We start from the raw sequence: 12338 nt of genomic DNA, 5'->3' as shown, positions 1-12338 counted from the left end.
TTGGAATATTGTCCAGTTCTTGCTGTATTTGGACATGAACTGTTTCAGTATATGCAAAGTCATAAATGGTGCTCAACATTATGCAACCAGTAAACATCCCCACTTCTGACTAGAAAGACATTGAAAGTCATCGATGAAGCATCTAAAGATGTTTGGGTTAAGGCACTATCCTGACAAACCCCTGTAAAGATGTTCTGGAGCTGAGATAACCAACCTCCAACATCCACAACCATTCCTGCTTTACACTGGTACAACTGGTACAACTACGATCAGAGACATTTCCTTTTCCACTTTTACTCAGTTTACTTGATGCTGATTTTGGTCAAACATGGTCCTGGTGGCAAAGGCAGTCACTTTCATTTCACCTCTGAAGTTCAGGTCTTTGGTTCAAGCTTGAACTAAAGTCATGAGCTGAGAAGCCCAAGCAAAACCCAAACTGAGCAAGTGCTGCTAGACAATGTTAATGACTCTTTCCATTACTCTCCTAATAGCCGAGTAGAAATCTAGGCCATTTTCCAGTATTGTGACCATACTGGTACACCTTAGCTACAACTGCAAGACTGGAGCACATCTTCAGTACTTTCCCTGGCATGCTGGCAGAGCCAATAGCCTTTCTATATCCAGTATCTTCAGCCATTTCTTGATATCATGGGGAGTGAATCAAATTGGTCAAAAACCTGCAACTGTTGCTATGGACTTCTGAAACAGATCAAAATGGATCATCCACTTGGCACTTCTAGCTGAAGTTTGTTGCAAATACACTAACGCGGTGGGCTCTCCCATTTTAGAGAATGGGGATATTTGTGAAGCCTCCTCTGCTGATGAGCAGCTTAATTTTCCCGCACCATTCATGACTGGATGTGACAGGACTGGCAAACTTAGATCTTATTAGCTGGCTGGAGAATTGCTTATTCCTACCTATCACTTGCTGCTTACCTTGTGTTATAGCTTCACCAGGCTGACTTGTCATTGCTATATCTGCTGGTGCTGCTCTTGGCATGCTTTCCTGCACTCTTCATTGAACCAGAGTTGATCACTGGCTTGATGGTGCAGAGGAACGAAGATAAGTCAGGACTTGAGGTTACAGATTATATCAGAGTACAATCCTGCTGCTGCTGACAGTTCACAGCACCTCATTCATGCCCAATCTTGAGTTGGCAAATCTGTTTAAACTCTATCCCATTTAGAAAAGCAGTAGTGCCTCATAACACAGAGGATATCTTCACCATGAAGACGGGACTTTGCCTCTGAAAGGACTGTGCGATGGTCACTATATCAAGGACAAATACATCTGTAGCAGGTCAGTCTGATAGGATGAGATCAAGTACTTTTTACTTTTTAATTTCTTCACCAATTGCCACAGACATGGCAGATCCAGCAGGTGAGTCCTTTACGACTCATTAAGCTCAGTCAGTAGCAGTGCTGCTGAGCCACTCTTGGGGATGGAGAGTGAAGTCCCTTTCCATCCTCAGTGCTTTCTCCAAATGGTGCTGATTCATAATCAGCAAGATGTTTCCTTGACCATGTTCTGACCTGGTGCCATCAGGCTTCACGGTTCCACAGTCAGTGCTGAGGACTTCCAGTACAATCCCTGTTTGGCTGTATATCACACAGATACCACATCTGTACTGATAGTGAGACAGGGCATATCCAAGGTGACTGATGGTGTTGTCTGGAACATTGTAAGTATGATTCAGAGAATAGGCTATTGTTTGGCAACTTGATCAAGAAGCAACTGCATCTGAAACATAAAAGATCCTGAGGGTCTTGACAGGATGGATATGCAAAGGATGTTTCCTTCCTTTTCTGGTCGCCTTATTTTAGTAAAGATGTGGAAGTTTTGGAGAGGGTGCAGAGGAGATTTACCAGGATGTTGCCTGGAATGGAGAATAGGTCGTACGAGGATAGGTTGAGAGTGCTAGGCCTTTTCTCATTGGAACGGCGAAGGATGAGGGGTGACTTGATAGAGGTGACTTGATAAGATGATCAGCGGAATAGATAGAGTAGACAGTCAGAGACTTTTCCCCCGGGTACAACAGAGTGTTACAAGGGGACATAAATTTAAGGGGAAGGGTGGAAGGTATAGGGGGAGTCAGAATCATTGGTGACCTTTAAGCAGCAATTGGATAGGTACATGGATAGGTGCTTAAGCTAGGACAAATGTTCGGCACAACATCGTGGGCCGAAGGACCTGTTCTGTGCTGTATTGTTCTATGTTCCTAGAACCTAGAACGCAAAGTTGCTGTTTAAAAATAACAGATCATCTATTTAACACAGACAGATGAGGAGTCTTTTTCTGAGAATTGAGTGTCTTTGGAACTCTGCTTTGGAAGGAAGAAAGTCTTTGATTATTTAAGGCAGAGATTAATTGATTCATGATAAGAAAGTGGGTGAAAGGGAATAGTGGAGGGGGGGAAAAAAGAGAGGGAGACAGAGTGGGCGGAGTCATCAGATCTATGATTTCAATGCAAATTCTTTCTCAATGTGCACAACTGATGTTTGTTTTCCCAAAGCAGAATGCCAGAGTTAGAGAGATGTACAGCACAGAAACAGAACATTCAGTCCAACTCGCCCATGCCGACCAGATATACAAGACAAATCCAGTCCCATTTGCCAGCATTTGGTCCAAACCCCTCTAAATCCTTCCTATTAATATACCCATCCAAATGTCTTTCAAATGTTGTAAAATCTTGTAATTGTACCTGTCTCCACCACTCCCTCTGGTAACTCATTCCATACACACACCACCCTCTGCATGAAACAATTTGCCCCTTAGGTCCCTTTAAAGCTTTCTCCTCTCATCTTAAACTTATGCCCTCTAGTTCTGGACACCCCACCCCAGGGAAAAGACCTTGTCTATCTACCCTATCCATGTCCCTCATGACTTCATAAACTTTTGTAAGATCAACCCTCAGCCTCCGACACTCCAGGGAAAACAGCCCCAGCTTATTCAACCTCTCCCTATAGCTCAAACCCTCTAACCCTGGCAAAATCCTTTTACAACTTTTCTGAACCCTTTCAAGTTTCACAACATCTTTCCTGTAGCAGGGGAGACCAGAATTGCACACAGCACTCCAAAGGTGGCCTAACCAATGTCCTGTACATTTCTATTAAAGATGTCAATTGAGAAGTACTGTGTATATACATCAAGCAATTCCAGACAGTGATGTTCCAACAGGAAGCTTATTTCTTGAGTGCTCAACAAATACAAGCAGTTTTTCTCTTCGTCAGGCCATGTATTAGTTTACAGATCTATAACCAGCAAAACAGGCAGGATAACAATAGTGACTAGAGGAGTAGAAACCAAGTCACCTAGTGCTGTTCCGCATTTAGTTTGCCTGATCACAAACCAAAAGGAACTATTTGATCAATGGACACGCTCAAATCACCTGACATGTACACATTATTGGGCGGCACCTGACGCTTTGAACTAGAGTTGGTTCTGCTAGAACGCGAGTTTCTTCAATGCAGATTGGCTATAACACAACTGAAGAATTTAGACCATTATTTGTAGAATGCAAACTTTTCTTAACTGTATTGGCTACAATGCAATTCCAGTCCCATTGGTTTGGAGGGTGCTGCTATTACTCTATTTTCTTATAACACGGATTGCATGGGAACGGAACTATCATGTTATATTAAAACAGACTGTACAGCATCTGGTAACCAAGTTCATCCGTGGCACAACTGAAACAGAGTTGGAATTAAAAGGGTCTATCTTGCATTGGCAGGTTGCAAGCAGTGGGGTATAGTACTTCAGGCCCCCAGGAATCATTTGGAGGTGGGCTAAATGTAATACTTACCAATTTGCAGATGATACAAAACTAAGTGAGAATGCATGTTGTGAGGAAGATATAAAACAGGATTTCAATTGAGTTATAATGAAATCTTGATGCAACTGGAGAGAAGTGGAGTTAGATTATGTACTGTATGCAAATTGGGCTCCTTATCTCAGGAAGGATACTATTGCCATGAAGGGAGTGTAACAAAGATTCACCAGACTTGATTGCAGGATGGCAAGACTGCCCTCCAAACAGAGTTTGGGCAAACTGGGCTTGTATCCTCCATAACTTCGAGGAATGATTCACAACAATTTACAAAATATTTAATGGGATAGATAGGTTGGATGCACATGTTTCGCCTGGTTGGGAAGTCTAAAACCAGGGGGCACTTCAACGAAGTGCAATGTCACTAAGGGGACATGGCAGGTAAAAGGCAGTGAAGTGATTGATCAGCTCTGATCGTACTGAATGGTGGGGCAGGCTCAATAGGCTGAATGGCCAACTTCTATCCTAATGAACAATTCACGAGCACTAATCATGCCTTAATCCAACTCCCATGAGTTAACAAACAGGTGGCACTAACCTCTGTAACCTGATCTGGTAGCCAGTACTGTTCCCTTCACCGCAGGCTTCAGCTCTTTCTGCTGCGACCCTCTCAGCTATCTGAAAGTGCAAAAATAAAATGACACTTACAGGCAACAATAAGAGTAGGCCATTCAGCCCTAACCTTACAGCCTTTGCTCCATTATTTCACAATATTCTCACCCAAACAAAATCCACTGTTTTCAGTCTTGAAAGGTACAAAAGAGCTCCTGGGCTGACTTGCTTTGCACTACCTACTGAAAAGGTGATTCCTCATTTCACTCCTGCATGCCCTGGCTTTAATTTCAAGTTTTTTTTGTGTGTTCAAATCCCTCCTCAGAAACTTCTCTGTATCTACCCAATGGAATACACAGTGCGGTGATGGCAATTTCACAGGAGCAGTAGTCCAGAGGCAGAGGAGAATGCTCTATTGATACAGGTTCAAATCCCATCACGGCAGCTGGGGAAGTTCCATTCAATGGATGCATTCTGGAATCATGAAGCTATCATTACCTGTCACAATAATCCATCCAATTCACCAATACCTTTTAGAGAAAGGAATTTGCCAAACTTATCTGGTCTAGCCTACACGTGACTCCAGTGTCACATTAACGTGGTTGCCTCTTAATTGCCTCTGAAACATCCTACCACTCAGTTCAAGGACAATTTTAGATAGGCAACTGCTGACCTTGCCAGCGATACACTCCCAGAGAAAATTAAAAACATCAATGAATCTTAATTCTCCACGAAGAAAAGAGCTTTACAGGGTGAATTGAACTGCAATAGGTAATGTTACTTACTGCTGCCATTTAAATTGGACCATGCAAATCCACATTCGCTTTTTGGGAACATTGCCGTTTATGTCAGAACATAAATGACCAGACCTCACTTGTAAACAGGCACTGAGATTACAGAATGGTAAACTTAGCAGCAAAACTATTTCAAAGCTAACAACACTTTAACGCAATAGTTAGTATTGAGAAAATGACACCACTCCAGGCTATAATCTTAGGATTTGCAGGAATTTGCCCCCGAAGAAGCTTATATGTTTCAATGAGGTCATCCATCATTTTTCTGAACACCCATGAGTACAAACCCAACCTCCACAACCTCCCCTCTTGAAGCAGTCCCTCCAAACCTGTGAGCAGCCGAGTGAATCTTCTCTGGACTGCTTCCAATGCCTTACATGAGGAAACCAAAACTATGCATGGTATTCCAGCTGTAGCCGAATTAGCGTCTTAAAGCTTTAGCTGTAAGACTTCTCTATTTTTGTACTCCATTCCCTTTGAAATAAAGGCCACTATTCCATTTGCCTTCCCTATCACCTGAACTTCTCGGCTAGCTTCGTGACTAAAGCTTGAGGACCTCCAAATCCATGCTGTAGCTTTTTGCAACCTTTCCCTATTTAAATAACATAATCAGTTCCTCTATTGGTCCTGCTAAAGTGCACATTATGGGGTCCAAATAAATTAACTTGATGCTTTTGTGTATGTCAAAGTTAAGGACTGCTTTAGTTTAGAAAAGGCATCTTTCAATTATTACAACAATTAAAAATGCATCATTACTTATTCTCATTATACTAAAATGCTTCCTCAAAGATCAGTTATCTGCTTGAATTAAGTTTTTTAAAAAAAGTCTGTGAAGTGCACTACCAATTTAGAAGACAATTTCTAAATTGTGCTCATACATTCATATTTTGGAAACTGAACTCGTTCTAAATGCCAGTGCTTGATCTGTGCTGCCGGATGGTAACTTTGCTCCGCGGTGCACTAAGCATCAGTTACTGGAGCGTAGTGTGAAAAACCAAGGCTTGTATGCAGCACATGGGCCACAGGCTACTGTCTGGACATCCTAGCCAAATCAAGTACTTGAAACAAACAAAAGCCAAAACAATTAGCCAGACTTACCGAGATTGCACTGATCCGTCGAGGCTGGGTACACACAACCCTGCACAGAGAACCCTTGCCTTTCTCAATGTAGTCATCCAGAATGAACTGGGTCACCTGTGTGGTTTTCCCGCAACCTGTTTCTCCACTTATGACAAGCACCTGATTTTCATTGATCAAGTCTATAACTTCCTGCAGTGCAAATGTGGTATGAAAGAAAACACAAGGTTAGTCAAGGCCTACATTCAAGATACTACGGTGCTCACACTCAAATTATCATTGCTCATTATTCAATCTGATTATTGTAGGATCCAATTTCTTGCCTCTGCATGAAGCCTGTCAATGCAATTGTGCTACTTTTGGTTTCATTCCTATTGGCGCTATCTTTCAGATAAGACATTCAACTCAGGCCCCTGTCTGCCCCTTTAACAGGTGCAAAGGATCCCACAGCATAACCTGAACAATAAGAGGAAAGTTCATTCCAGTGTCCTGACAAAATATTTATTACTAATTCAACACCTTTAAAAGAATGGTTGGACCTTTATCTCAGTGCTGTTGGTGGGACAACACTATAACTTTTGTGCATTTTCTTTTTGTTTTGCTTTAAACAAGGTGGTCTTTCACTAAAGCACAAGCACACAATGCTGTAGATTTGAGTTTAACAATTAAGCAATCATTTATTCTCCCAATGAGAAGAACAAAATAGAATAAACCAAGCTATTTACATACAACTCAAATTTAAAATTTTTGAAACTCATGGTAAAATACAATCCTAATGATTCCCCAACAGCACCCCTCCTCAGTACTCATATGGAGGGGGAATTCCCTTCACCACCATATCCTACAGGGTCTTATTTAACTGTGGCTTCAATTCCCAGTCTCAAGAATCTGATGGGCTATTCAAATCTTCATATATCTGATCTTCAATGTTCCACGCTTCAAATAACTCATTCAGGGTTTTAGACCAACCCCACTTTTTATCTGAACTTTCAAACTAAAACTAAACATACAATGATGGATGTTATTTCTGAATGGCTCGATATTGTCTCTCTTCTTCAGGCACAACTGTCTGGTTTTAGCCATGACTTCTGCCAATCTGAGCTGAAAGGGCTTTCTTCAAGGTATCAGTGTCACCTCCCCAAGTCAAAAAAAATCCAGATTCTTCTAGCCAAAGCCTAATGAGCGATACCAGACCTGGTTCTGTCTCGCAAGTAAAAACTCTCCCAACAAAAATAAAATCTCATCAGTCTCCACCAGCACTCCCTCTGTCATATTGCATTTTAAACGAAATGGTCATGGCTACTTACAAATTTAATCAATAGACTTCTATTTAATCAATAAAATCAATAGACAAAGACCAACACACCACTAGCTCACAATCCAATCTCCAAACAAAATGATACTAAAATAAATATAAATCACACACCTTATGTTTTCATTTTTCTTTGGGGAGCTGTGATCTAAGTTTCAGAAGCATTTATTACTCAGCAAAACTTACGTTTAGAACTACTTCCATGTCGCACTAACAGTAGTAATATATTAACATTAAGCATACAAGGAGTTAATCAGCAACTATATTTTGCATAAGTCTATGTGCACTCCATCACTCTGTCCTTCTAAATGTGCTTTTGATAAAGTGCCCATTGTTAAGGTTTGTTTTCCAGGCTCATGAAAAACTTTCAAATTATATGGCTGCAGAATTAAGCTCCACTGAATAATTTTAAATTCTTAGCCCAAATTTTTCCAAGAAAATTAAAGGATTGCGATCAGGATAAACAATGGAATCTTCCACACTATAGGTGACAAATGCTATAGAGCCAAGATTGAAACATCTTTTTCTCCGCTGTAAATTAATTTTGCTGACATGCAGTCAGTTTCATTGAAAAATCAAATCACAAGCCATTCAATCCTCATTTTGTCATCTTCCAACAAACAGCCCCAGTGTCACTGGCATTGACAGCCAGTTTGAATGGTCTTGTGTAATTCAACACAATTAAAAATCAGTGTGGTTGTCAGTACAACTTTCATGTTTTCAAAAACACTGACACTTTTGCATTCAATCAAATGTTTTGCCTCTCTTCAACAAACCTATTAAACATGCAGCAATGAAGTCCAAAACAATCTTGCAACAAAAACCACTCATGCCAAAATTAAACAAAAATCAAGTATTTTGTCTTTGGCACAGGAAATTCCAAAATAGCCTGCACTTTAACATTTTTTAGGTGCTGCTTGGCCTTGATGCAGTGTAGCCCAAATAAATCAGCTTTGCCGAGGAAAATGCACACTTAGCCAGATACATATCCAAACTGGTTCTCTGTAGCTGCTCAAACAGTTCAGCCAAAGATGCAAATGTTCCTACTAGGTTTGGCTACCAACAGCCTAATTGTTGATGTAACTAACAGTTAAGTAATCCTTCAACAACATTACTAGTTAATTGTTGGAACACTGATGTGTTTTCATTTAGAGTCATAAAGATGTACAACATGGAAACAGACCCTTCAGTCCAACTTGTCCAGACCGACCAGATATCCCAACCCAATCTAGTCCCACCTTCCAGCACCCAGCCCATATCCCTCCAAACCCTTCCAATTCACATACCCATCCAGATACCTTTTAAATGTTGCAATTAAACTAGTCTCCACCACTTCCTCTGGCAGCTCATTCCATACATATACCACCCTCGGAGTGAAAAAGTTGCTTCTTAGGGTTCTTTTATGTCTTTCCCCTCTTACCCTAAACCTATGCCCTCTAGTCCTGGACTCCCCGAACCCTGGGAAAAGATTGTCTATTTACTGTATCCATGTCCCTCATGATTTTATAAACCTCTAGAAGGGCAACCCTCAGCCTCCGACGCTCCAGCCTATTTAACCTCTCCCTATAGCTCAAATCCTCTAACTCTGGCAACATTCTTGTAAACCTTTTCTGAACCCTTTCAAGTTTCACAACATCTTTCCAATGGGAAGACCAGAATTGCATGCAATATGCCAACAGTGGCCCAACCAATGTTCTGTACAGCCGCAACATGACCTCCCAACTCCTGTACTCGATACTCTGACCAATAAAGGAAAGCATACCAAATGCCTTCTTCACTATCCTATCTACCTGTGACTCCACTTTCAAGGAGCTATGAACCTGCACTCCAAGGTTTCTTTGTTCAGCAACATTCCCAGGACCTTACCATTCTGTGTATAAGTCCTGCTAAGATTTACTTTCCCAAAATGCAGCACCTCGCATTTATCTAAATTAAACTCCATCTGCCGCTCCTCAGCCCACTGGCCCATCTGATTAAGATCCTGTTGTAATCGGAGGGAAGCTGTCCACTACACCTCCAATTTTGGTGTCTTCTGCAAGCTTACTAACTATACCTCTTATGTTCACATCCAAATCATTTATCTAAAATAATGAAAAGTAGTGGACCCAGCAGATCCTTGTGGCACTACACTGATCACAGGCCTCTAGTCTGAAAAACAACCCTCCATTACCACCCTGTCTTCTACCTTGTGCCAGTTCTGTATCCAAATAGCTAGTTCTCCCTGTATTTCAAGAGATCTAACCTTGCTAACCAACCTCCCATGGGGAATCTTGTCGATTACCTTACTGAAGTCAAGTGCTCTGCTCTCATCAATCGCTTTGCTATTTCTTCAAAAAACACAATCAAATTTCAAACAGCATGACTTTCCACTGATCAACTCTACCCAATGCTACAAAAGCTGATTTTTTTGGCTATATTTGTTAATGGAACTTGCTAGTATCCTTTTGCTTTTGTGATATTCATACATGACTAATTTGTTCAAAGCATTTTCCAATTTCGTAATAGAATACAAGCCCACTTTTATTATCGTGTTGACATTACGAGAGGCTTCACGACCTTTGTGACCCACCCTGATTTGGCTCCATCATGATTGTTTATGTTCAGCTACCTTGATTTGGTTCAATAATATTGTCCATCATGCACTTAATCCCCTCACTTGAGCTAAGCCCTCTCGATTGAGTCTATAAAGATGTCTCAGTTAATGCATCCACCATATTAGTATCACAATGAGCAAAACCATTTTTTCTGGCCTATTCAAAGAAACGGATATAAAATTCTATAATAGCCCTCTTAAGTATAACTGCAAGAGCGTCTTTGAAAGATAAACCATAAGCACGTCATCTGTCATCGTATATATTTAATAAATTAATATTACAAGCACTGATTGTCTCTCCTCCAGTACTCACCACATATTTAACAACTCTCAATTTCTTTTTGATTTGTTAAGACCCCGTGAACCTTGCTTTTAATGATTCCCCAGAGAAAGATAAAAACACAAATACAGAGGAACTTTGATTATCTGGTATTCAATTAATTGAACTTCAGATTTTCGACAAAAGAGTGCAAGGTCCCAATGCGCGGCTGACTGTGTTACTCGGAATTCGATTACCCAAACGAAATACACCTGCTCCTGTGTCCTTCAGGTAACAGAGCCCCTTCGGTACCTTAGTTGCAGCAGCAAAATTTCAAACTTTAAAATTTTTATCTGTTCGAGGTTTCACTGTTATGGTCATTTCAGATGCTTTTTAGCCAAATTACATCCATTGGCCAAATTCACTCAAATTCGAAATACAGACTAGAAGCATAATTTCTGAGTCTCTGGTTGAAGAATGTTTCTTTAACTTAAAAGGTGAGTCTTTTCACTTCCTGCCCAAATAGTAGTTCAAAGCACTAAATCCTTGGACTCATTAGGAACATCCACAATGGAGAACAATAACAAAAGAATTCCTGACAGTAAGTTCTAATCATGATCAAAATTTTATATCACATTTTCAATGCATCTTGGAACTGTGAATGATAAGCAAAAGATACAAACTGCTTTATTCATAAACTTACCACATTTTCATGCAATCCTGGCTAATAATCAGGTTTGAAAAATGTGTTGCTGGAAAAGCGCAGGTCAGGCAGCATCCAAGAAGCAGGAGAATTGACGTTTCGGGCATAAGCCCTTCTTCAGCCCTTCCTGAAGAAGGGCTTATGCCCTAAACGTGGATTCTCCTGCTCCTTGGATGCTGTCTGACCTGCTGCGCTTTTCCAGCAACACATTTTTCAGCTCTGATTTCCAGCATCTGCAGTCCTCATTTTCTCCAATAATCAGGTTTCAATATTTTAGCCTGTGTTTTCCTAATACCCAAGTGTCCAACCTTTGGAATTTCATGAGCCACGCATGTAAAATACAATACTAAGATGCAACTACTACTTGATGAATCACTGTTCATTCCTCATCTGCTGGTGTTTGAAGTAGTTTTTGTTTTCTCATTAACATTTTGCTTTTCAAGAAAGAACACTCTGATATGGATACTGATTCAATTTCTAGTACAACTCTATCAATGCTGAATCAGTTTGTGGCATTATAGAAGATGGGCTAAATACACCACACTCATTAGCTTTACCTTCATCCTTTTCAGTTAAATTTCTGAAAAATGTATCCAATAACTAAATTTCCAAAACATCTCCCTGCTTCATAGAATGAATGAAAGAAAATCTACGGGCCTGAATCTAGCCACACCAGAGTCCGAAACAATCCGCGTGTAGCTCTCGTAACACTGCAGCTTTTTTGTTTAAATATCTCTGCTGGTCCTTCCGTCATCCTTGTTGACGCCAATTTCCTAGAAATTGCCTGGTCATTTCCAAGAATGAAGTCAAATGCTTCGATTGGAATTGGTTTCACAATATCCAATAATATTTCATCACGAGACTGGTTTGAAAGCTCTGTGTACCTGTAAAACATTCTGTGATCGCTCTGGAACATCAAAAGTGTCATCAGCCAGTATCAATGACCAGCTTGTTCAAGTGTGTCTCAATTTTTAAATGGCTTATCTCCTTGATTCAAAGCAAAAGAAAATATCTCCTCTTTTTGAGATAAAAACTCAGACCCTCCAAAAAGCTGATTTTCCTTGCCAATATTTACAAAAAGAATTTGCATGACTACCCTGAACTATTTCTCCCTTCTTAGTAACTTCAAACAAAATATGTTCTTTGTATTACTGCCAATATGAACATCAATTTCCTTTTCAAATGTCCTGCTTTCTGAAGATTCCTCCGACATTTTACAAT

The 12338-nt window shown here is 40.4% G+C and overlaps 1 protein-coding gene across 1 annotated transcript in view; it reads right to left on the bottom strand.

The window, feature by feature from the left end:
* dhx36 (DEAH (Asp-Glu-Ala-His) box polypeptide 36) overlaps positions 1-12338 on the bottom strand; it is a 126506-nt gene that overhangs the window by 66824 nt on the left and 47344 nt on the right. The window contains exons 5-6 of the mRNA XM_043701658.1: positions 6272-6442; positions 4366-4445 (exon numbers count right to left, since the gene is read on the bottom strand). Coding sequence (XP_043557593.1) covers positions 4366-4445; positions 6272-6442 — 251 coding nt within the window. The remainder of the gene's footprint in view (positions 1-4365; positions 4446-6271; positions 6443-12338) is intronic.

This window comes from Chiloscyllium plagiosum, chromosome 13 (assembly GCF_004010195.1).
Source record: "Chiloscyllium plagiosum isolate BGI_BamShark_2017 chromosome 13, ASM401019v2, whole genome shotgun sequence".
Lineage (NCBI taxonomy): Eukaryota > Metazoa > Chordata > Chondrichthyes > Orectolobiformes > Hemiscylliidae > Chiloscyllium > Chiloscyllium plagiosum.
This window is presented reverse-complemented; position numbering and strand designations above follow the sequence as displayed.